General features: G+C 40.0%; 1 protein-coding gene across 3 annotated transcripts in view; it reads right to left on the bottom strand.

Annotated features, from left to right (window-relative positions):
• Nucleotides 1-27,136, bottom strand: part of PLD1 (phospholipase D1) — a 264,330-nt gene that overhangs the window by 97,244 nt on the left and 139,950 nt on the right. For all 3 annotated transcript variants that reach the window (XM_072618471.1, XM_072618470.1, XM_072618472.1), the window contains 5 exons: nucleotides 19,188-19,246; nucleotides 17,360-17,452; nucleotides 5,677-5,829; nucleotides 4,580-4,729; nucleotides 2,487-2,570 (listed from right to left, as the gene is read on the bottom strand). In XM_072618471.1, the coding sequence (XP_072474572.1) occupies nucleotides 2,487-2,570; nucleotides 4,580-4,729; nucleotides 5,677-5,829; nucleotides 17,360-17,452; nucleotides 19,188-19,246 (539 nt within the window). The remainder of the gene's footprint in view (nucleotides 1-2,486; nucleotides 2,571-4,579; nucleotides 4,730-5,676; nucleotides 5,830-17,359; nucleotides 17,453-19,187; nucleotides 19,247-27,136) is intronic.

Genomic DNA, 27,136 nt, shown 5'->3' with positions numbered 1-27,136 from the left:
CTTCAAGAAATGAATCACAGTTGGGAGGAACTCAGATGACTATCGAGTGTAGGGAGTGTGAAAGCTGCCAACACCTCTTAAGGTACTTCCAGCTTGAAGGACGTGGCCTCAGACCTGCTGAGTTCCTTTCCTCTGCTAACCATCTATTCTCATAACACTACCTCTGGCCACAGGAAGGTTAAAAGATGAATCTTTGACTGTTACGCAATTTGAGTCTGGATTACTCTGGCTTACATGGAGAAAAATCTCTACTTCTGATTTTGGTTGTTATCAGTTAAGCCTCTGTTCTCCATGTGTTCTTGAAGATTTACAAGCACTAACTGGCCAGGATCACACTCCTGCTCATGCCTGAGCACATGCTCAAGGTCTTGAATATGAAGCTACTCTGGGAAGTAAGTCTTTATTCCCATTTTCTCATCCCCATTTTATAGATGAGAAAATTGGGACTGAGAAAAACTAAGTGATTTCCCCCTCAAGAATGAGGGAGGTAGCTTTGATTTCAGAATATGTTTTCACCCATTATTAGTCTCAGAATCATTACTCATCTGAAGGTAGACAGGAGGACAGAAAACATTCAGCACCCTGTCTCTTCAGATACCTAAGAGGCTGGGAATTTGTGCTTTATTTTTCTGCAGGGTCAAGAAGGACATTATTCTTTTTTCAGAAACCAAGAAATGAGTTTTTAATGGCAGCAATTATGGCTAGAGTCTTATTCATGTCTGGGCCTTTACAAGAAGTATTTAAAAAAAAAGAATTGGCTCCTAAATATGGAATTTCATACAGGCCCCTGACTTTAGGGTTTTATTTTGACAATCAAACAAAAACCAGAGCTAACCTCTTGCTTACTAGGTAGGGATGTTATATGGGTGGGGCATGAAAGTAAAAACAATTAAGAAGGGTCCTTCTACTGCAAAAAGTGTTAGATTTGGAGTAAGGAGAGGCCTGGGTTCAAATTCTGGCTCTGACACTTGCCAGTTATGATCATGTACAATACATCTCTGTACGTTGGGTCTTTTCATATGTAAAATGGAATAAACCTGTAACATATCTAGGCCCCAGTTAGTGAGAATAAAGAATCCCTGGGGGAAGGGGAATGCAGTACCACTATTCAAATTTGCACTACATGCTTCCATTGGCCTAGAACCAATGACTATATTTTCAGTAATTATAACTTTGAATGGTGCAAATTGGAACATGTATGACTTCTGCAGGGGACTCGTTATATGTACGGACTGGGACCTAGCTAGAGCTGTACCTCACAGTGTTACTTTGAAGCCCAGAGGAGACAATACATGGAAAGTACTTTACAAATCTTAAAGGGCTATATAAATTCTACAGTTCAGTAAACTGGCAGAATTTGAACTTACGTCTTTCTGACTCCAGTATTGTATACATCACACAGCCTGACCTGGAAATTATTTGTTCACATACTTTGGTACGTCTCTGTGACAAAACATGAGCTTCTTGTCTGCAGAGACTGTATTTGTCACGATAATACGCATTTAATAAATGCTTGTGGATTTGATGACTGAATATTCTTAAAAACTCTAGAACCATTAAATTAGCTATCACGCTATTGTACTGTGTTGTATTATTTTGCATTGTTTTCTATGATACTGTATTGTTCTATATCCTATCATATTATACCACCTACATTCAGGTAGTACTTTTCCCTCTCTATACATGTGGTCTCCCACTGCTTTTAATATGCTTTTGGAAGAAACCATCTTAAAAAAAAAGAGATTTCCAAGAAACTGAATTCTTAGAAGGAAAATAACAACATTTGTTATGGCTGAACACTTCCAAGATGCCTTTTTGGTTTTGGATTTTGCCTGGAAAGGCAGCTAGGCAGGAGCCTAAGTCAAAATACAAAGACTCCAGGAATATACCTTCCTACTATCTGAATGGGTTTTCTATCTGAGGCTTCCACTACTAAATATTACTGGGAGCTGTCACAGACTTAAAATGGAGAGGGAGGGGAAAGGGACGTTAGAAAGCTTGAGCTTAATTCAGAGATAAGGAAGAAGAAATCCATCCTGCATAGCCAATAATCCCAATCATCCTATTTGACATTTCTAATGATGACCCACAAATGTAACTATTGCATCATCCAAGAAACAAGATTCAGAGGGATACGTGGGCTGCAGCTAGCATCAAATGGGAGGGCCAAATGAAGGCTTTGTCATTGAACAGTCACACCCACTTGGCCCTGCAGTCCTCACTCAAGTAAACAGTTGGGCGTCTCTCTTCCAAACCACAGAAAAAGAAATCTCCAAGCTGAAAATATTAAGGCCCTGCCTGGATGCCAAGTTTTCTGAAAAGGCCTTTGACTGAAGACTTGAACTGTGAGTTGGTTCAGACCACTGCCAAACCATCTGGTCGTGATGTTAGTTTCCATAATGCAAGTCTTTTGCACAGGGCCCCACATTGGGGGAAACATGGAATGGGGAGACTTTTGAACCAGATCCCCACTTGCAAATACTAACCACCAATCTGTGATGAAAATCTCTTCTTTAGCTTCTTCCATAGCATTTGCTATGTCTTCAAAATACCCTTTTGCATTAACATACCTGTAAGAAAACAAATAGGTATTTTTTAAAAATTTCACCCAAAAGAAAAACAAATCTCTTATGGCAAAGCATCAGAATTTGTTTTCATTTCAGATTTATGATTTCAGCAGTGTAAAAAAATTCCCATTATAGAGACTCCCTCTATACATGTAAATGAACAACTCATGATCTTGATAACTTTACATCAACAGATATATAGATGACTGCAAGTATGACCCTTACAGTGCAAGAACTGCCTGGAACATTAAGAGTTAAGGGACTTGCCCAGTTAGTATAAGTCAGAGGAAGAATTTGAATCCAGTTTTCCTGACTCTAAAATCCAACCTTGCACCCACCATATATGTCATGCTGGACTCTCTAGTCATGCTATAGGGTTAATAAAAGCAAGAATCAGTTTGACACAACCAGCAAACATGGATGCAAATTTTCATGCTTTTCTTTCTGTTTGAAAGAGTACAGTAAACACAGTAGTGTAATCAGTTCTCCCTAACTGGTTAAAGGACAAACCTGACAAACAACATGCAGAAATAACATTTGCATGTCACAGGTGAAGGTTGGAAAAGTCCTTTTTTCATTCCTTTCTTGTCTGATCCTCATAACAACCCTGTGGGAAAAGAGCTATGGGCTTTCTCATATTTAGGTTAAAGATGAAAGAACTTTTCAACGACTTTCTCCATTGTCATTCAACTAGTTAAGTGTCTGAGGTGGGATTTGAACCTGGGTCTTCCTCTCACTGTTTTATTTCTGAGTCTTGGGTTAGGAAATACTGCCTTGATCTTTTTGGTGATTATAGGTGATGGTTTTAGTTCATGTAAAACAAGGGTGGTTACTAATGATGTTTCTGGGGACTCAGAGGGTGACTTTCTTAGTGGAACTGATAATCTGAGAGTCCTGGAGCCAGAGGTCACTTACCACTAATGGGAGGGTCCTGGCTCTCCACACAAACACAGAAAAGCTCTCTTCTAACACTTTACAATAACCATTAGCCATTAATGAGTGGGTAAGGAAAACAAATTCAACTGAATGTGCTCTGTTATTAGAGGAAAATTAATTGGGAAGTAAATCCTTTTAATATTTGTAAGATCATAGACTTGACCCAGGAAGAGTCCATCTTGTCTAATCCTCTTGTTTTACAGCTGAGGAAATCAAGTCTCAGAGAGTTTGTGTCATTTGTCCAAGACCATGGAAATAAGTGATACAGGTTTTGAACCTAGGCCCTCTAACTCTGAACTCTATAATGGTCTTTTCTACCGATACTACTCTGAGTCTCTAATGTACCAAGAAGAAAAAGTCCAGCATTCTTTCTATATGGCTGAAGGTTAAGAGCAGAGCCTGTAAGATTGAAAACCCATCATAAACTCATCCATTAGAAACAACATTCTTAAGATACCTAAGTAGGAAAATTCATTTCTGCCCGTTCTTGATGGCAAACTCCTTTCAAAAAAAATGAAAGGGAAACACCATCCAAATTTTAAAAGATCATATTAACTCAAGTTATCTGATTATTTTATTATTCTAATTATATTTTAGAATACTAAGGAAAGAAAGCCTTAGATCAAGGGTTCTTGACCTTTTCGTGTGTCATAGACTCCTTTGGCAGTCTGGAAAAATTTAGGGACCCCTTCTAAGAATGATGTTTTTAATTGCATTAAATTAAATACATGGGGTTACAAATGAAGCCAATTATATTGAAACACAGTTCATAGACAGGAAGACTACAATCACCTGTCATTTAATGGTGGGTCTAATAACTGTAGGAATTTCAAAGTAATGACATAAAACAACTGTAAAGTGATATGAAAACATCTGTGATTTCTATTAGTAATAAAGTCAAAAGCTCCACTAATGCTAGTGTGGTTTGTTGCCTACATTCGTAATAGAAAAAAATGCTAATTACAATGAGAGATTATTCAAAATAAAGACATAATTTTTCCCCATTCAAATTCATAGACCCCCGAAACCATGAACATCAGGTTAAAAATGCTGAACCTAGAGGGAAAATTCCTTACCATTTGGCCAAGGTATTCTCCTGGACTGCAGCATAAGATCCAAACCTGTGTTCTTTGAGAAAGTTGGCACCATGTTTCTGGATAAACTCTTCAATGGCCCCACCCCACCATCGTGCATGCCTGTAGCTGTTACATTTCAAAATCAGTGTCCTACAAAGAGAATGAGAAATGGGGTTTAGAGGATGTAAATGATGCCTTGTGTTCCATTTCTACAATGGAATTGCTATTCTGAGGATGTAGACTGAGGATTAAATGTATCATGCAATATTCCCATAGTACCTACATTTTAATGAGATAGGAATTTCACACCACCAGCCATGAGGAAATTCTCTCCACTAATGCAGATCAGCAGCTGAAACTTAGGGTCTTAGAAAATTTCTTGGGGGCACTAAGAGGTTAAGTTATTTTCCTAGGTTAAGTAAATTTTCTAGGGTCACACAGCCAGGATATGTCAAAAGTGGGACATGAAAGTGGGTCTTTCTGTCTCTGAGGCTGGTTCTCTATCCATCTCCATTTCTCTCTCTCTCTCTCTCTCTCTCTCTCTCTCTCTCTCTCTCTCTCTCTCTCTCTCTCTCTCTCTCTCTCTCTCCCTCCCTCCCTCCCTCTCTCTCTCTCTCTCTCTCTGTCTCTCTCTCTCTCTCTGTCTCTCTCTCTCTCTCTCTCTCTCTCTCTCTCTCTCTCTCTCTCTCTCTCTCTCTCCATCCCTCCCTCCCTCCTTTTCTGTCTCTTTTTCTATTGACGGCTATCACTCAAAAATGGATGTACATGTCACTAAAATACTTGTAAATATCAATATTCCTTCCAGGGAAACAAATCATTCCCCATCCATCCCAGATTGTCCTGTGCAACTCTTGTCTATCTCTCCCATAACTTTAACATAATGGCTCTCCCATAGTCCTGACATCTTGGTCAAGATGCTCCATTGGTCATCCTTATCTCTTAACTAGGCTATCTACTGTTTCAATCATGCATTCTTTTAATGACATCGATCCATGTAGATGCTATTAATTCCTAAACAGGACCAAAACTTTTCAAAATGCATAAGACAAGTGAGAGATCAATATTTGAAAATATTGAAAGTAGCTAAAAATTCTCACCTCGAAAGATTATCAATTCGGAGCCCATATTTTGTGTCAGTTTCCTTCTTCCCCATCTTAATACTGAATTCTTTGTCTACTAAAAGGACAAAAGCAATGGCTCCACTGTCGGGCTTCATGTAAAGTAAGAAGGAATCTTTCACTATTAACCACCTGCAAGGACATACAGAAGTTTCATAGAATCAAAGGAAACAATACACCTTTATCATGATATAACCTGGGGCTTTACTAAAAGGCAAACAAAGGGAAGGAATAAGAATTTCTCAAGTGCCAACTATGTGCCAAGCATTGTTCTAAGTGATTTACAAATACTATCTCACTTGATAACAATTATTATTTCAATTTCACAGTTAAGGAAATTGAGGCAGACAGAGGTTAAGTGACTTGTGCCAGAGTCACCCAACTAATAAGTATCTGAAAGTGGACTTGAACTTAGGTCTTCCTGACTCTAGGCACAGTGATCTATGTGTTCGTCCATCTAGCTGCTGATACTAAAAGCATTATAACAGAGGACTGGACTTTGTTCAATTAATCTAGAAAACCCATCATCGTATGACCATTCTGCTTTGCATGTCCTTGTTGACCACAAACTACAAATTGTCTTCAAAATTCATAGCAAATCATTCTCAATGGATGTTATTCAATGGAGTAACTCAATGGAGTTAAAAATTAAGAGAGGTATTAATCAAATAGTAAAGATAGATATATTACGTTGCCATCCATCAGCAAAGGATTAGAAGCACAGCTGAGAAATACACATGACATAGATGAGAAGGTGTGGACAGACTATAATCTGTACCAAAGGGAGAAGGCCCCCAAAAAACAATATCACAATCAATATATACTTACATGCAATTTGCAGGGGTGGAGGGGAGGGGCAGGGGATCAGACTGGTGATTTCACTAATGGTGAAACTCCCTGTACCAATATATATGTGACCTAATTTTTTTTTTGAGGCAATCTTGTTTAAGTGACTTGCTTAGGCTCACACAGCTGGTAATTGTCTAAGGCTGGATTTGAACTCTGGTCCTCTTGACTCCAGGGCCAGAGATCTATCCACTACATCACCTAGCTGCCCCTCATGTGACCTATTTTTAAACTGGCATCTACTCTGAAAATTAGAGAATTGTCTTAGGGCATTACGAAGTTTTGCCCATTTGGGTTTTTTGTACATCTGGTATTTTATTGTTTTTGGTTTTAAGTGAAAGATGATGCTATGTTAGCCTGCAAATGAATTGTGCAGTGAACTCTGACGTGTTGGGGGGATTGGTGGGCAGGATAAGAAGGTGGTGATGGATTACAATCTCGGCCACTAGAGGGTGTACACATGTCAGTGAGCTCCCAGAGCAATTCCAATATGAAAATGTCTTCATTTAAAATTAATATTATGCATTTTAAGAAACAGCCCTGGCTCTGGAGGCAGAGGACTGGGTTCAAATCCAACCTACCTATATGATCTTGATCAAATTACCTAACCTCCCTGGGCCTCAGTTTTCTCCCCTGAAAAATGAAGGGGGTCAGACTAGATGTTGTCTGAGGACCGTTCCAGTTCTTCAATTTTGTCTCTATTATCAGGATCACCTAGTACAGTGACTGGTATATAGTAGGTGTTTAATAAATGCTTCATGGATCAATTGATCTTTGCTCCTTCCCTCTCTCATACTCACAGATGATCATTTGTTAAGTCATGCTGACTCTTCTCAGCAATACCTCTGACATGTTTCCCTTCCACTCATGTCACAAACATCCCTGCTCAGGTCCCCATACCTCTCACTTGGACAATTGTGCAGTTGGGTTCCCTCTTACCTTTCCAGCCTGATACACTGGCCACCCTGGTTCTGTTTCCTGCACATGACATTCCATCTTTCATCTCCAACTCCATTTTTGGGCACACTCTGATCTCCATGCCTAGGATTTTCTGTTTCCTCACCTCTGCCTCTTGGGACTCTCCCTTCCTTCAAGGCTGAGATCAATCTCACTGCCTGCGAGAAGCATTTCCTGATTCCCTCAGTGGTCAGCACAACAAATGTCCCTATTTATCCTTCACCTCAGTAAAATCTAAGTATCTTGAGGGATGACTACCATTTCACCTTTGGTTTCAATATCCCCAGCGCCTTGCACAAGGTAGGTAGTTAATAAATGCTTACTGAACTGTTGGACTGAATTATTATACTACCTGCTCTATAAGATTTTACAGTGGCAAGGCAATTTCATGTTTTTGACCTTAATGGTGTTTCATAACAACTGTGTGAGGTCTTTAGGGCAAGATTTGTGATTTCACTGCCTAGGAAGTGCCTTATGAGGAAACTCCCTCCACCCATGCTCTCTGCAACATACAAACAGTGACTTGCCTAGGACATGGAGGGGTTAAGTGACTTGATTAACATGACCAGTAGTGGTAATAATAATAGATAGCATTTCTATAACACCTCAAAGTTTGCAAAGTACTTTATAAATAATATCTCATTTTATCGTTACAACAACCCTCGGAGGGGGGATGCTATTATTATCTCCATCTGACAAATAAGGAAACTGAGATAGAGGTTGTGTGACTTGCTCAGGGTCACATAGCTAATATGCATCTCAGAATCTGAACTCAGATCATCCTGATTCCAAGTCCAGTGTTCTAGCCACTGTGCCCCTTACTTGCTTCTACATTTCTGACACCGAGAAATACCATGCCATGCTACTCCTCTCTGCAGTAAAAATATTTTGTCTCTATTTTATAGATGAATGTCACTGCTAAGTGGTCAAAATAAGTGAAAAAGCTAAGGCTCAAAGGCAAAGGAATTGCTCCAGAAGTTGGTGCTCTTTCTCTTGTACCATGATACCTCCCTCAATCTTGTTTTGCCTTCAGATCTCTGATGACGACATTATTATTAACACAAGTCCTACCAATGAAGGCATAAATCACGGTGATTGCCATACTCAAGGAACACTCTCCTGACAGGTATGGATCACTTCAATGACCTGTGTGTGACAGAGGCAGTCTTGTTAATGAGTGAATGAGTATCAGCCAGTCAGAAGATAATATTCACTGATCTACTGACACATCCCATAATACTCAATCACTGGATGAACTCACAGTTCAGTAAAGCAAATGTCTGCAATTATGTGGCAACAGCCACCCAGCCTTCTCTTCTGGGCCAAAATTCAAGCTCTAAGACACTCCTAGTTTCAGGGGAACACTATAGTTTTGAAACTCAAACATTCCAGTGGAATTGGGATGCAAAGTGGTTGTTCTAGCTTCCCTGGGAAAAGGCTGAGTGGGAGAAGGAGTCAAACAATGACTCTTGTGGAAGAAGGAAAAGGCATTGTAAAGGAGGTGCAGAACTGGGAATAATGCACAAGATTCATTTGGGGAGGGAAAATTTGGATCAGCTTGGGAAGCTGTAGGAGGAGCAGAAGAGGACTACAGCTGATGTCAAAGGAAGAGGAAGTGGAGGATGTAATAAAGACTAAGCAGAGGGGTAAACTAGGTGGCACAAACTAGGGGCAAACTAGAGAACAGGCTCTGGAGGACCAGAGCTCAAATCTGGCCTCATACACTTACACTGAGCAAATCACTTAACCCGAACTGCCTCAAAAAAAAATTTTTTTTAAAGGTTGAGTAGGACAGATGGGTAAGACAGAGTCAGAAGTTACTAAGACAAGGAAAAAGAAGATGGATATGGGGGTCAAGATGCTAACAAGTGACATATCTGAAGTTGAAAACACCCACCAGCAATTCACTGAAGCATTTCTCCAAGGGACAAAGAAAGTATGCTTTCACTAGCAGGAAATGGGGGGGCGAGGAGCTTTTGGCAGTGGCTGTCATGGAGGATGCCATATTTGTATTTCTCTCACAGCCAAGTGACTTGTCTCTGCTCAAAGCCTAACAGGGTCTCCCTCCTAGAAGATCTGGGTGCTTGAAGAAAGCCTTTCTACTCTCAAGGTTATCAGAGAGAATGTAGCATCCCTTTAAAAAAGGCAAGATGAATTTCATGTTAAAAAACAAAGATGAAAGAAAAAAGGATATGATGAGGCAGAGGGCAATACTGATGTTCCAGGAGGCTGGAAGGCAGGAAAATGTCACACATAGAAGGGGGAGTAAATGTCAGGGATAAATGAAAATGATGATGATCATGATGATGACAGAGAGAGAAAGACAGAGAGAGACAGAGGGAGAGAGACAGAGATAGAGAGAGAGAGACAGGGAGAGAGAGACAGAAAGAGAGAGAGAGAGAGAGAGAGAGAGAGAGATTGCATTCATATAGTAGTGATGTGCCAGGTACTATGCTTTACAAATATTATCTCATTAGAAACTCAAACAACAATCCTGGGAGGTAGGTACTATTATTTCTCCCTCTTTAAAGTTGAGGAAACTGTGGCAGACAGAGGGAGACTTGCCCAGGGTTGCATAGCTAAGTAAGTGTTTGAGGCTGAATTTTGACTCAGATCTTCTTGATTCCAGGGCCAGTGTAAATATATAATGTGTGTTATGTATATATACATATGTGTGTGTAAACACACATATGTTATCCACATATATAAAAGGGATAAGGCTACAAAAATGGAATGCGCTACCTCAAGGAGCAGCGCAAGTAGTACATCTCTGTCACTGGACATCTATAAACTCTAGCCAGATGACCATTTGTCAGGGATGATGCAGCTTAGACTAATGCAATGGGAAAGGCTGGATGAAACGACTAATGAGGATACCCTTTGATACTGCAGTTCTCTGATTTTAATCCATCCCCCATGTTGTAGGCAAAACTACAAGTAAGTCATTCTTGATCAATGAGCACTTGACCCACAGGTGGCCCTTGGTGATGAGAGAGGAAGGAAGGATGGAGCTAGACCATGAGAGGGAGCAGCTGCTGGTCATTCCACGGTGATGATGATAATAAACACATAGTTTCAGGTGAAGAGAGCTCATCCTGCACAGGTCAGCAGAGGTAACTATTTGTTGACCTGATACAAACAGAGAGAGACCTTCCCACGGAATGTGCCCAGGGGGTGACAAAGAATTTCCAAAGACCTGTTGAACTAGATGATTGCTTCCCACTTCCCATTTCTGATTCATGTGGAAGGTGGGGGTGAGGTGGCAAAAAGAATATGGAGTAAGAAGTCTTGGACAAGAAACTGAGGAAAACTCTTCAGGGCGGACAACTGGTTTCTATAACTGCTGTCATTCAAAGGTCAGCACTTGAGAAAAGCCAGTAGACTGTGGAAATGAACATGACATTTAAGGAGATGGGGTCCCATACCAGGACTTGGATTTGGAGGATTACAGTTTAAATGACAAATTAATAGCTTCCTAACTAGGAGTGGGGTGTACCTAACAAGGGATAATAAATAATATAACATAATATAAATGATAATAATAACTGGATTTAAAAATATTACAAATACTACCTCATTTTATTCTCATGATAACCCTGGATGAGGAGTGTTTTAATTATCTACTTTTTACAGATGAGGAAACTAAGAAACAAGTTAAATGATTTACTCAGGGCCACAAAGCTAGTAAATAACTGAGACTAAACTTGAACTCAGGTCTTTCCTACTCTCAGTTCAGTCTATCTGCTGTACCACCTAGCTACCTATTTACCTAGAATCTTATAAATCTAATCTGAAAAGGAAAGAAAACTGAGACAACTCCATTTCAACAAGCTGGACATCACAGAACATGGCTATCATGTGCAAATAGATATCCAAAAAAGCCATAGATATCCAGAAGATCTCAGGAAGCAAAAGTCAGGAAAAGAGCATAAAATAAAAGACATGGCAGAATTACGTCTATACGTAAATATTCAGTTACAAGTACCATGAGCTACACTCATTATCTCAATGAAGCAAAAAGCACCTCGTAGGTATCACTCAGAATTAGTGGAATAAGACCCATGGCTCTGGAGGGGTATACTTTATGTCAAAGGAATAGGACAGTAAAAAGTGTTCAGGGGTGGAAATAACACCATATAGTAGGAAGATTTACTGAAATGAAGAAATCTAGGAAGAAAGAGGGAGGAGCATGGTAGCATTAACTGTGGCAGGGACCAAAGTGCTATTGTCAATGGAGTGTACTACAGACCACCTGGACAGAAAGAGAAATAAACGACTTTTGATAAATGCTAAGTGAATAAACACAAATTCATTTAAATACAAGGTAGTCTGGGAGGGAGGGTGGGCACTAGAAATCGGTATCTGAGTTGCATCTTGAAGGAAGAAAGAGATTCTCTGAGGCACAAGGGGAAAGATGAGTACCTTCTTCCCCTCAAGGGGATGGCCAGAGGAAAGGCACCATCTCTGGACATGGAGGAGCAGAGAGAAGGTCAGTATGGCCGAATCACAGCATTCAGGACGGGGAGTAAAAGTGTTCAATGAGACTGGAACAATAGGGTGGGATCAGGTGGCCAGAGACTTTAAAAACTAAATAGAAGAGTCTATAGTATGTAGAGTATATAGTAAGTCTTTCAAAAGAAACACTTGCTAAATGTTGAACATATGCAAGGACTGTTTAATTCTGGGAATGTGTACTCCCTAGTGCCTAGCACAGTGCCACAGAATAAGTGCTTAATGAATCCTTGTTGACTGATGAATGCCCTGGGAATCCCCTGATAACCTGACTCATTTGACCTTTCCAGTCTTCTTTTTTACAGCTTAGTTCCCACCACATACTCTATGATCCAGTGATTTTGGCCACCTTGCTGTTCCTCAAACAAGACACTCCATCTCTCAATTTCTCTCATTTTCACCATCTCTCCCCATACCGTGTCTAGGTTTCTTTCCCTTCTCCCTTTCACCTTTTGGCTCCCATGACTTCTTTCAAATCTCAGCTAAAATTCAGCCTTCTAAAAGATGGCTTTCCTGGGCCCCCTTAATCTTAGTTGCTTCCCTCAGTGATTATGTCCCATGTATCCTGCCAATACCTGGTTTTTATGTAATTGTAGGCATGATGACTCTTCATGAACCCATGGAGCATAGCATGCCAATATTGTCTATGGGGTTTTCTTGGCAAGGACGCTGGAATGGTTGTCATTTCCTTCTCCAGCTCATTTTACAGATGAGGAAACTGAGGCAAACCAGGTTAAGTGACTTGCCCAGGGTCACACAGCTAATAAATATCTGAGGTCACATTTGAGCTCAGGTCTTCCTGGCTCCAGGCCCAACATTCTATACACTGAGCCACCTAGCTGCTTGCTTATCTCCCATTCCCACAAGACTGTGAGCTCCCTGAAGACAAGACCTGTTTTTGCCCTTTCTGTTTCCCCAACGCTTGGTTCTTAAAATGTTTGACAACACACATATTTCACATTCAGGGAAGGGGGGGACATGTATAGAAGAGGGAAATAAATCCAGATAATGGATTATGCATATAAAAGCAGGAGGGCAATGTAAAGAATAAACTGACTTTGGAGAGTAAGGCTAAGGAAAACAATTTTTAGCTTTATTGGGGAAAAAAATGGAACAAAAAGATGAATAGACAGGGAAGCTGCTTGGGAGTGATGAAACAATAACAAGGCAAAGCAGAGCTTTGCAGTTCTCTATTTCCTTCTGTTTTCTCTGTCATGGAGAAGGATCTTTGGGCTGGAGATAACAAAAATAACTAGGAAGGAACTGATATCTAACACAAATGTAGAGTTTATAAATTCCTCACTTTGCTGGCCTTGGTGCATTCCAGGCACCAGGCCCAGATGAACCACATCCCTGGGTACTGACAGCACTGGCAGATGTGATGGTTGAATCCCTATGAATAATCTCTGGAAGACTATGGAGAATGGGAGAGGTAGCCCAGTATTGGAGAAGGGCAGATGTCCTAGTTTTCTAAAAAGAGACATCTCCAAGTCAGCAGGCCAGTGGGCCTGGGAGTCTCCAAACAGTAGACCAGAGAGCCTAGGAGTCTCCAAACAGTAGACCAGAGAGCCTAGGAGTCTCCAAACAGGAGACCAGTGGGCCTGACTTTGATCCTGCCAAAATTCAAGAAGATTTTATTAAGGGCATCCCCTGGTGAATATTCTGAATATGAAGCAGCACTTAAAATAAGCCATCATGACTTCTTCTATAAGAAGTCATGCCACACCAACACGTCTCATTTTTGACAGTTACTATACTAGACCAAGGACTTTCATGTATAAGAAAGAATAAACTTGTTCTGTTGACCCTAGAGCTACAAATACAGGGTGGAAGGTGCAAAGAGGGAGTTAGACTTGATGTCATTGACAATAAAAAGACTACAAGTGGATGCTATTCACAAATGGAATGAACTGTCTAGAGAGGTGGTTGATTTCTTCCTCAATGGAAGTGTTCAAGATAAGGCTGGATGACCACTGGTCAGGTATGCTATAGTGGGGATTCTAGGTCAGTTACAGACAGGACAAGATGGCTTCTGGCGTGTTTTCATTCCCTGAGATTAAGACATGCAGAGTATATCTCGTTTAGCTTGTTTGTTTTTGAGAGAAAGGAGAGAGGAGGTGAAACTCTGAAATAGCTCAAAACAGGATGATGGGATTGTGAACGTGCTATACTTTTGACCACCATGCCCCATTCCCTTGCTTTTCCTCTTAGGTTATCTCTACCCCTATTTATGTGGAAGTTACTTGAGGTCAGGATTCTTTCTTTTTGCTTGCTATTTGTATAACCCCAAAGCTTAGCACAATGCATGGCATACAGTAAGAGCTTAATAAATGCTTGCTTCTTGCCTCTTTACATGTGAAAGCAAGGTTCATAATTGGATAAAAGATGAGGGAGGTGAGAGGAGGGTAGGTGGTTATAAGATAAAAGTTTTTGGTAACTCGTCTCCGAGTTACCATGATAGTTATAATGAATGGGCTACTTGGGGAACTAGGTGGTTCCTGGTGTGGACAAATCTTCCCACAAAGTTGTACAAGACATTCTCATTTATTCATTGAATAACCATCATTGGTACAGGAAACTCCTAGATGAGGAAATTCCGTCTATTGATGCAGGCTGACATTTTCTCTATAACATAGTCTTAAAGAACCACCCAGGGGTTAAGTCACTTGCTCAGGTTCACAAAGCCAGTAGATATCAGAGGGGTGATTTGAACCCAGAGCTTTCTGGCTCTGAGACTGATATTCTCGATCTATTATGTCATACCAACTCTCACATATACATAAAATAATTTCAGAATAATGATTTTAAGACAGTGTGCACTATTAACAAGGACTCTTGAGTAAAGTATGGCACATATCACAAAATACAAACTCTCCGAAGCTAAGCATTCAGGGATGGGATAGATGAGGTACAGTCAGTGTCAGTGCATTTATTATGCACCTACTGTGTGCCAAGCACAAAGTAGAATTGAAGTAACTCCAAAGAAATGTGAGATGTACAAATTTAAAGAATCCACCTCAAATATTCACATGGACTATTTGTGCCTGACCTATGGTAGAGCATTCCAACCTCATACTGGTAACGCTATAACTTGCCTCCAGCATAGTGATGCCATTTTGGACAAAAGACAACAACCAACCACCCAACTATGTGCCAGGCACCTTGAGAGGTACTGAAGACAAAAACTGACAGAAATGAAACTCTTCCTGCCCTTAAAGAGTTTACATTGGGTATTAAGCATTTGCCTTTTTCCATCATGCCAGACTCCATTGTACAAAGCAACAAAGGCCCAAGAATCCATCGGACATACTAAATTCTCTCTATAACATATTGATATGTGTGTGTGTATATATAATGTATGTAATAATGTGGTATATATAATGTCATATGTATATATAATGCACATGTATACATGTGTAATCTAATATGGATATATAATGTAACATACATAATATACATATAAAATTTAACATATAATAAAACCATATACACTATAAGTATACATAAAATGGTGCCACGGCTATTGGCAGGGAAAGTGAGACACCCTGGGAGCCTCTGATATCCCTTGCTACACTAAAATTCTATCATTCTGTTTGAAAATTTACTAACTGGTTTGCGTTTCTTTCTTCTTGGTTTATGGCCATTCTAAGAATAAAGACTAAGGGCCCAGGAGGGTTATTATGAGCAGCACAATAAAGGGGTGGTCACCGCCAGGTGTCAGATAATTTTCAAAGTGACTCATGCCTTTGCCAACTAAACCATCTGTTGTATGGGAAATGTTCTCCCTGAATCCGCCCGGAAGACACCATCATTCTCCCCATTTGATATTCTTGTTATTCTTAATTTATAAAGCACACTCAGGAAATGTTTAATAATACGGAACTGTGGCTCCAATCAACTTGGAAAATGTTGTTGCTGTTTATGTTAAAGTGAAGGCACATTCCTTCCCTTGGATAATTAAATCAGCAGGGGCTCTTGAGCAATGTCATTGAGGCCGGCAGTCATCTATACATAGGAATGGTGAGAACATTTTTAAAGTAATTTCATTTTCCCCATAAATTAGTTCATGTGAAGCTAGACTTAAATCTTCCAGGGTAATATTTTCCTAAAAATTCATTTTAAGTCAATTAGATAAACATTTCAATTCACTGCCATTATTATTTTTTTAAACTAAGCTTTTCCTATGTATCAGAGACATGAAGACAAAAAAGGAAAACTATTCCCTGCCCTCAAAGAGCTTATATTCAACATGTAACAAGTGCATCTCTCTAGTGTGACTTCTTGTGACTAGGATGGAAAGCATTGTAAGAACCCAACAATGTGTTTGAGAAAATAGAGGATCGTGACATGATGACTGTCCAAATGGCTCTTTTGCTTGGGATTATGCTATGAAAAGCTATGAGTAGGTTGATAGAGAAGGCTGCCAACATATCAATGGTTTCAGATATAAATTTCAAGACAGCAAAGTAGGAATATTCATGAGGAAACTTGTTTCATGGGATCATAGCTTTTATTTACATAGGAACATCTGATTGGAGGGCTCCTCCAAGACCCTCCATGGAGGGGGCTTGGGGTAGTCATTTCTCACTTCTCTCCAGGATCCCCTCCAGACTCTCTCTACCACACCCACCACCTCCCTCTCCTCCTTTAATCTCCCTTTTATGTGTTCTCTTCCCCCACTAGAATGTCAGTTCTTTGAGCACAGGTACCATTTTTCTTTCTGTGTATAATTGAGTCAGACAGGACTGGATGACTGAACAACAAAACAGTTGGATGCCCAGCACGAAGCACAGTGCCTGGCATGTAGTAAGAGCTGGATAAAGACTGGCTGGCTGTTTCCTTGACTAAGAGGCGGAAGAGACCTCAGAGGCCATCTAGTTGAAATCCCTCATTTCACAGATGTAGAAACTGAGGCCCCAATAAAAGTAAGGGGAAGAGCCAGGAACTAAAGCCAACCCTGGTTTCATCTTTCAAAAACTCAACACCTATGAAAAGGTCTTTTGAAAATACTGCTGGTATGCAATCATAATTTTCAACAATAAAAGGAACCCAAATAAGAAATGAGTATCAACTTGAATACACCTAAGTGTCTGCTTGAATTGGGGTTTTTGCCATTATTTACATTCTAAAATATCTGTTTCTAAATCAATTTTATTGTCAGACATATCTGCAAAGACTATATTAAATTAAATGCCAATATGAGAAAAATGGCAAGGCCTAAAGGAAAGCCTGAAGCGTATGGCATAGTTCTTCTATGGAGGTTTGATGGCAGGACATAGACAGGCTCTACCCCAATCAAGATGGAAGGGTCCATTTATCAAAACATAGAAGAGCTCCCAGAGCTTACCTCTTGGACCATCTATAGCAGGCTCTTCCATGGCCACAGCAGTTCAGACCTGGTATTCGGTGTCCTCCAGATCTTTTCATTATCATGCCCTCTCTGAAATAATTCCAATAATTTACATTTATAAATTTCATCATGAATTTGAAGTTGTCAAAGAGTTACACTTATACATCACCTTATTGGTGCTTCCTAACAACCTTGTGAAGGAGGTTCTACAGGTGTTACTATCCCCATTTTAAACTGAGTCTCAGAGAAAGGGAAGTGATTTACCCAAGATCACTCATCTGAGTAACGTCTGAGGTGAGAACCTAGGTCTTCCTGCATGGGATACAAGGTGGTAAAGTAGATAGAGCACTAGGCATGGGACCAGAAGTCACGGTTCAAATACTGCCTCACATGCTATCTAGCTATGTGACTCTTGGCAAGTCATCTAACCAGTGCCTGCTTCAGTTTCCTCATTTGTAAAATGGGAATAATAACACTAACTTCCCAGGGTTGATGTGAATATTAAATGACATAATATTTTTCAAGTGTTTTGCAAACCTTGAAGTGCTATATAAACGCTATTCATGTTAATATTATTACCACCACCACCACCTTGAAGTCCATCGTTCTATCCACTCTGGCAAACTTCCTTTTATCACAAAAGAAATGTTAAATGGATCAGTGTACTTTAATTTGTCACTAAGGTCAATCTGGCCTGACAATTTAGACTTGGAGAGGCTTGGTTTCTTTTCCTCGATGTCCCTCTTAGATTGTTTTGTACTTGACCTGAATGCTGGGTTATGTCTTATTAACACCAATCATATAACTTTAAATAGAGCTTTGAAGTTTGCAAAGCACTTTGCAAATGTCTCTCTCAATGCTGATAATAACTCTGGGAGATAAGGTGCTATTATTATCCCCACTTTACAGATGAGGAAATCGAAGCAATGGTTAGGTGACTAGCCACAGCTGGTGGCGTCTGAGGTTGGACTGAACCTCAGGTCTTCCTGATTCCAAACTCGGTTCTCTAGGCACTGTGGCACCACCAGGGAGAGTGATTCTTGTGATTCCTATAAAGCTACTACAAGATATAAAAGGACTGGGGAGTAGATAATCCCTAAGGGTTCTCCCTGTTCTAAACCTTCTGACTCCTGAACATAGGTCAAACAGAAAAGTTAGTAGCAAAAGATGCATAAAACTGGTCTCAAGGGAAACACATACACACACACACACACACACACACACACACACACACACACACACACACACACACACACACACACACATACACTTAGCAAAGCCAAACTCTTTATAACAAGATATTCTCCCAGTACAAGAGATTAAAAGTTGGAGAAATAGATCGTCCTTTTTCTAGTCTATACTACGTACACAAAAATGACTTTCAAATACCTAGCCCACGGAGAGGATCCTCTTGTAGGATCCCCAAAAAGAAAGGACTCTTATTTGCTGTATTTCAATCCAACCCTCACCCTTCCCCCACTCCCCCAACCCACCCACACTGTCCAGCTGCAACCAACAGCTTGCAGTGTACTCTGGGATTAAAAAAAGGAAATCTCGGCACCAAGCACACTTTGGAGGGGAGGGTGGAGGGCCTGCTACAGCTGTTCACAGCAGCGTGATGGGCGGGTTCCTGTCAGATAATTTCCCACAGTTTCTATAATCTGCGGTGAGGGAGGAGGGTTGAGGGGGAGAAGAGAAACATCTGGTCAACATCTGGCCACATGAGGACATCATACTCCAGTACAGTTCCCATGCCAGAGAAGTCCAACTGTGACGCTGACCAATGTCCCATGATTCATTTAAACTATCACCAACTTGAACTTACATGCCTTTTGGTCCCAAGTCATGGATGAAGGACAGCTGACTCACATCAAGGAACTCTGTCTGCAAAGGGACCAAGAAGCCACATTTTATGACTCAGTCAACAATGGTCGAGCTTTAACAAGCATCCCTGAAGTTGCTTACACCAGGCTCCACAATACTGGCTTAAGAAGAGAAGAGCTCTAACAATATGGCTGTAAACTAATCACAGCAAGAACTCATAGGAAAAATATGCAGTGAGCCTCAGCCCAGGTGTTTCAATGGATAATATATACATCTCTTCCTAAGTGGCCACCCTTTTTATTGATTTTTTTCTTTAGCACCCAATAGTAAATTATACCAGTTTTAATTTTAGGGACCACTTTCCAACTCTGTGGACAAATTTCTCTGTAATATACACATGACACAATATGTGTGTAAGGAAGATGTAATTTTTTGTGACACTCATTTTCCTCTCAAGGTCAGTTTTCACAACAGATTTTATCTGCAGAGTAAGTAATGAATGTGTACAGATAGTGAAAAGCCACACGGTGGATGCAGCACATGAATTAGAATGAAAAGACCTGAATTTGAATCCCAGTATCCCAACCCTTAGTAGCTGTGAGGCTTTGAGAAAGTCACGTAACTCAAACCTCAGTTTCCCCATTTTTAAAATGGGGACAATCGTACTTGAGCTACTTATCTTCCTACAAAGTTGTGAGAAAGGTCTTGAAGAACTATGTAGAGCAGTAGATTACAGTTTCATGAGCAATCATCTTTTTTATCGTACTGTCATAGAAATGCTTGTTTTATTCCATAAATTAAAAAAGAACTATGTAGAGGTGAGTTATTGTCATTACTATCACCACTCTGTTCTTTGTCTCTGTTGGGTGGGGTTAAATTGCAACGAGTTCATGACAAGGTGCTTTCCTAATATTATTTCACGTTTAACATTATCACAGAAGTAGACAAAACTATTATGGAAAAAATACCATCATCATTGTTACAAATGTGTCAGCATCCATTTTCTATTCTATTCGGAGAATGCTCTTTGATTTTAAAACATCTTCTGCAAGGGATTAGCTGTGAGGAGTCTTCACACTCATGGTCTCTAGTCACAAGTTTTCAAATAAGAAACCTGCGCTCAATGTCTCCCCAGAAACAGATGAGAAAAGCCACACCCAGCAAAATACAAAGGACACATGTGAATGTCAGCTAACTTATGCCTGGTAATGGGGTGTGTGAATGGGGAAAAAAGGAAGCAAATATTAAAAGGGAGGTCAAACCAATGAAGAAAGAAATGGCACACTACTCCAGTTTCTTTGCCAAGAAAACCCCCAAAGGGGTCACGGGAAGTCAGACATGACTAAGAAACAACTAAAGCAACAACAAAGGGTAATTCAGTTCAAACCATGTACATTCTTCCCATTTGGAGATGTCTTTTTTTGTGTGTGTCAAAAGAAGATATCCCCTGAAAAATTTCACAAAGTATTATTTTTAGGAACTAGTTTTTAGATGCTGTATTTGTAGCTTTGATTTCTTTAGGGTAGGGATGAGTCAAGGAGAAAACTCCCTCTGTCCATACAGATCAACACCTACTCTGCAATTTAGAGTCTTAGACAGTAACCTGAGAGTTAAGTGAAGCCAGGTCTTCCAGACTCTGTGGCAGTCACACCATTCATGATATCATGCTGTCTCTCATTTTGGAAAATAAACATAAAATTGCCAATGGCAACTGTCTCCTCTGACTAGCCAAATAGCCAGAAGTAGGAATTTATGTGTCAATATGCCTAACTTTGAGGAATAAAGAAATAAGTCCTCTGTATTCAGTTAACTAGCATTTATTAAGCATCTTCTCTCTGTGGCTGCACTGTGCTAAATGCTGCGGTTACAACGGAAGGCAAAAGAAAGTCCCTGTCCTCAAGGACCTTACAGTCTAATGAGGAGACAACATGCAAACAAATAAGGTATAGGCAGAATAAATTGGAAGGGGCTTCAAAGGGAAGATCGGACCAGTCTGGAAGACTGTGCTCAGTTCTGGGCACCACAGGTGAGGTAGGACTTTGGTAGGCAATTCCATGGAAGGGAGTTGGGGTGATTAGCTTGGAGAAGATGCAGCAAGGACAGAACAGGCTTCCTGGAGGATTTAAGGAGCTGTTTGAGGAAGAGGAATTGAAATTATTCTGCAGAACTAAAAGCAAGGGTCAAAGTTGCAGAAAAGCAGATTTAGGCTTGAGATCAGGAAAAACAACTTGTTAATCATATGAGTTATCCCCAAATGGAATGAACTGCCTAAGACAGAAAGAGGCGAATAACTATCGTTTGATGACTGATCTCTCTAGTTCTTTACAAGTTTAAAGCACAGCACAGTAGGAAGGCTTTAAAAGCCTTTAAAGGCTTTAAATCCTGCCTTTTTCACTTAATATCTGTGTGACCTTCGGCAAATCATGTGACCTTTTTGGGTCTCAGTTTCCTCATCTGCAAAATGAGAATAGTGCAACGTTACTAAGGAAAGTCATTTCTGGCTCTAGATCTGTGATGTTGTAAGGGCTTCATACTCATCCATTACTTCATTTGAGACTCACAACAGCCCAACAAAGCAGACATTATTGGTACTGGTATCTTCATTTTACATACGAGAAAACTGAAACATGCAGAAGTGAAGTATTTTGCTCAAGATTCTACCCCACAACCAGTGTCAGAGGTGGGACTTTCCAACCAATACAAATACTCCTTCAAATACACTTCAAATACAAACAGCACTTGAAGGTGAAGAATTCAAATGTATTTACCAAGACTCAAATTCTAGATGGCCAATGCAGAAAACAGAAGGATGCTCTGAATGGAGAGACTGCAAAGCCAAGTCCCAAGACCCCTGAGTCAGGAGGGTGCCTCTTCCTAAGTTCAAATTCAGCTTCAGGCACTTACTAGCCTTGTGACCCTGGGCAAGTTACTTTGCCCTGTTTGTCTCAGTTTCCTCATCTGTAAAATAAGCTGGAGTAGGAAATAGCAAACCATTTCAGTATCTTTGCCAAGAAAACACTAAATGGGGTCATGAAGAGTCAAAAAATGACTGAAAAATGACACAACACAACCATTTCTATTATACTCTCAGGTTTAAAAAAATGTCTTCCTTGCAACACCTATCATTATTGCCATTTTTGAGATGGGGAAACAGAGGACTTAGGCTATTTATCCACAGTCCCACAGCTCATAACCAACAAAGCTGGGATTTGAACCCACACCTTTCCAAGTCTCCTAAGTCTCTGGCTCTTTCTATCATAACTTGTTTTGCGTCTGTGCTGTGCATGAAGACCAGGCACACAAGAACAAGATATAGTCACCAGTCTTCTTTGATATTAAAAGAGAGGGATACTGAGAAAATTATTATTCTTCTCCTCTCACCAGCAACAAAATTTCAGAGAAAAGTCAAAGGGGGCTGATTCAAAAGAAATAAAAATTTGAAGACACAAGAATAATATTAGATGATTGAGTGAGGTAGGCCCATAGAAATGAGTCATCTTAACTCTGGAAGTAAAACTTTAACACAACTTTACTTCCCACCAGAAATTCCCCATTGCTCTCCTAGACTACATCATGGTCTATAGAAACTCATCATCCTGCAAAATGGCATCACACCTCCCCAGTACTCCCTGGGCCCCTCTGATTGGACAAGGTGAATCCTCAAGAGTCCCAATGGCAAGACTTCATTATGCTCTTATTCCATGGACCCTGTCCTCCTACCTGTTTAGCTTCCTTGTATATGTTGTCTCCTTCACTAGACTGGGAACTCCTTGAGGGCAAGGATTGTCTTTGCCTTCAGCACTCTGGACAGCACCTAACATTTAATAAATATGTATGGACTGACTCACTGACTCTAGCTGAAGTAGACAAAGTGCAGTGGAGAAAGTTCAAGATTTAGGCTCACAGACTTGGGTTCAAATCCCCACTTTTCTACTATTGTAGTGGACAGAGCACTGGACTGGGAATAAAAAGACCTAAGTTCAAATCCTGTCTCAGACACTTATATTAGTTGTATAACCTTGGACAAGTCATTTAATCACTCTCTGCCTCAGTTTCTTCATCTACAAACTGAGCTCTTAAGTCCCTTCTGGCTCTAAATGCATAACTGAGCTTCAAAGAGCAGCTTCATCTAAGAAAGAAACTCAGACTGATGGCAGTTCTTTTATTCTAGTTTTTGTTTTTCAGCAGGGTTCATTGATATGTTAACACCATGTTTACCCCCACACAGTTAAAATTATAAACCCTTTGAAACAGAAGAAAATTGAGCTCTGTTCATTGACCAGATGGTTCCTTTGATCTAAAAGTCCCAATATCATTGCCCTTGCTTGAGATAAGAAATTTGAGACCAAGAAGCTAAATGATTAAATGGAGAATATTTCTCACAACTCCCAGGCAAGGAAGTGCCTTACAATGGAAATGTTTTGACTCTGCTTTGAGATTTTTTTTATATCTACAGGTATAGCTATATACACACATACACACACATATATGCACATATGCATGTGTGTATATACACATATATGTACATTATACATATATGTGAAAAGTGTCCAATTTCTACTCTTTCTTCCCCCTCTAACTTATCAAGTTGGCATGTCTTTTTGGGTTCCAGTGGCAGAGGATGCTAAGGAATGCCTTTCCTTCTGTCTAGCTCTGATTCAGCTTCAAAAAAAAAATGAAAGAATGGAGAGTGAATTACTATTGTCATTTTTTGAAACTGGCTGAAAAATATCAATTCTTGATTATAGGAATCAAGACACAAATCCAGTGGATTACCAACAATCAGTGAGTGTGGAGTACGTATATGAGAGGAAGCCTAGCCTAAAAGATCAGGATCTTGCAGGGAGAACTTGATTTTTTTAAAAAAACAGAGTCCTAAGACCTGGCTTTGAATCTGACCTCAGACACTTTTATCCCAGTTTCCATTTGACCTCTCAGAGCATCATTTTCCTCATCATTCTCTCACTTATTCCTTCAATAAACATTTGTACTATGAGCTAGTCACTTTGCTAGGCACTAGGAGTGCAAAGACAAAAATGAGAGCATGTACCCTGAAGGGGCTTACATTCTATTGGGAGAAAACAACATGAACACAGATAAGTACAAAATTTATGCAAAAGAATTCTGGGGTGGGGGAGGATTAGTAACTGGGGAGGGGGCAGGAAAATAGGATATAGTACAGGAGGAGAATGACATCATAATACTTGAACCTCCCTGCCCTACAGTTGCTAATATTATTAATAATGATAGCTAGCATTTATATAACATTTTAGGATTTGCAAAACACTTCACAAATATTATCTTGTTTGATTCTCAAAACAACCCTAGAAGCCCAATGGTTTTATTACTGTCATTTTATAGATGAGAATAAGCTGAGGCAGACAGAGGTCAAGTAACCTGCCCAAGAGGACACTGGATTGGAACTCAGGTCTTTCTGATTCCTGATCTGTATGCACTATATCTCCCAGCTGCCTTCTATTATAGGGAACAAAGGTTACAAATTTTAAAGTGTTCTAGAAATGTGAATTATTATTACTTGGGTAACTTATTTTAACATATAATTTGTGTAAGAAATAAGAAGTCGTAGGGGAAAAACAAGAGAAGCAAACTACTGCCACAGAAGGAAAACCCAGTGTTTACAATTTAGGGAGAATTAGTGAGTAGAAGGCTGCATTTTGTGGACATTTACAAGCCAGGGCAGAGAAATGGCTCAGTTGTCAGGAGCGAATCACTTCCCATGGGTACTCAGAGTACTGAGAAAACACAGTTATAGTGTGTTCCTAATTGGTCGGTTGGTCTTCGAGCTTGGTCAATTTGTTGTATTACAGAGGCAGAACAGAGACTCTCTCATCTCCTGGGACATCAGTGACCTGAGAGAGAGGGGTCTGAGAGACAGTGGAGTGCAATAGAGGGTAAACCCCTTCAGGGAAGGGTCCGGTTCATTTTTTGTCTCCATCTCCCCAGAGCCTGGCATGTGTCCTGGGATGTAGAAAGCAATTGATAAATAAATGCTTCTTCAGTTTAATAGAATTCCATCAATTAACATTGAAAGGTATACAGTAAGCCAAGACAAGAACAATTCTTGGACGTTGGAAAGAACCCCTTGTAAGGAAACTCCAGTTACATAAAATCCTTTTGGGCTTTCAATGTGAATTGTAAAGGAATTTTACAAGTCTGACTCAGTGTCCTTAAGGATACAACACCACACTCTGCCACCAGGTGGCATCATATCGTGGGGGTCTGGAGTCAAGAAGACTTGAATTTAAATTCAACCTCTGACTCTTACTAGCCATGTGAGCCTGGACCAGTCACTTAGTTTGTCTCAGTTTCCTCAACTGTAAAATGGGAACGATAACAGCACCTTCCTCCCTATGGTTGTTGTGAAGATCAAATGTGATAATATTTAGGCACGTAGCACCCTGCCTGGTATACAAGAGGTGCTTAATAAATGCTTGTTGGTTGGTTAATTGAATAAATGTAAAGTTACACTACTGAACTGAACTTATGTTGCCATTGCTGCCAGGCAACTGAGTTTTCTAAGAAACTTTTAAAATCATTGGGGAAAAAAATCCATGTCTGAACCTCCCTGATTTTGCTGGGTAAGTGAGGGACTCAGGAATATGGTATGGTACAGACACAGGCGATATGTGGTTTGGTTTTTACCTAAATGTCCTCCCTTCCCCCAACCTTTGTTAAAAAGGAAGGCTTGTCCATAGGGCTATAAAATTGTGTATGCCCTTTGATACAGCAATACTGCTACCAGGTCTGTGTCTCAAAGAGTTTTAAAAAAAAAAGTTGGGGGGGAGGACCTATTTGTACAAAAATATTTATAGCGGCTCTTTTGGCAGTGGCAAAGAATTGCCAATTTAGGGGATACCCATCAATTGGGAAATGACTGAACAAATCATGGTATATAATTGTAATGGAATATGCTATGAGAATGTATGGAATGCTATGAGAAATGATGAGTAGGTGGATTTCAGAAAATCTGGAAAGACTTATATGAACTGATGCAAACTGAAGTGAGCAGAAGCAGGAGAACATTGTACATGGTAACAATGTGATAATCAAATATGATTGACTCTTCTCAGTAATAGAGTGATCCAAGACAATTCCAGAGGACTCATGATGAAAAATGCTATCCACCCCCAGAGATAGAATTGATGAAGTCTGAAGGCAAATCAAAGAACACCATTTTTCGCTTTGTGTGTTGTTTTCATGTTTTTTCCCCTTTGGGTCTATATCTTCTTTCACAACATGACTAAGGTGGTAATATGTGCAGCATGAGTGAAGATGTATAACCTATATCAAATTGCTCAGTATCTCAAGGAGGTAAGAGGAAAGGGAAGGAGAGAGAAAATTTGGAACTCAGAAAAATGTTTAAATGAATATTATTTTTATTTGTAACTGGAGAAAAATAAAATATTATTTTAAAAATTTAAAAACAGAAAAAAAGGAAGGCTCATTGTTGGAGAAGTTGGAGAGGGGTATATGAGGGCAGCAAGAATGTATGGAAATTACTATGATGTCAAAACAAAAGACCATGACTACTTGAAAATAAATCAATTTATCTCAGAAGTCATATAGAAATTTACAGAAAAACAAAACAAATGCTATTTATTTGCCTCAGTATCCAAAAGAAGTCAAGTAGTCATATGGGATCTGGGGAGTTTCAGGATGCATAACTACTTGAATAAATTATCAATGCTATCTATGCCTGGAAATGCAAGTGGCTAGGTCATGTTGCGTGTGTTCGTCCTTCATTGCCGAAGAAGACCATGCCATTAGAGAAATGATGACATGACTTGTACTTGACTTTGTTTTGAGAGAGGGCTGTGCAGGTCACCAACCTCACTTCTCCTCCAGAGTCATCTGAATCCAGTGACCAGATATTCATCAGGATGACTGGAGATGACCCAGGATGAGGCAAGTGAGGTTAAGTGACTTGCC

Source organism: Notamacropus eugenii, chromosome 6, assembly GCF_028372415.1.
Source record: "Notamacropus eugenii isolate mMacEug1 chromosome 6, mMacEug1.pri_v2, whole genome shotgun sequence".
Classification (NCBI taxonomy): Eukaryota; Metazoa; Chordata; class Mammalia; order Diprotodontia; family Macropodidae; genus Notamacropus; species Notamacropus eugenii.
This window is presented reverse-complemented; position numbering and strand designations above follow the sequence as displayed.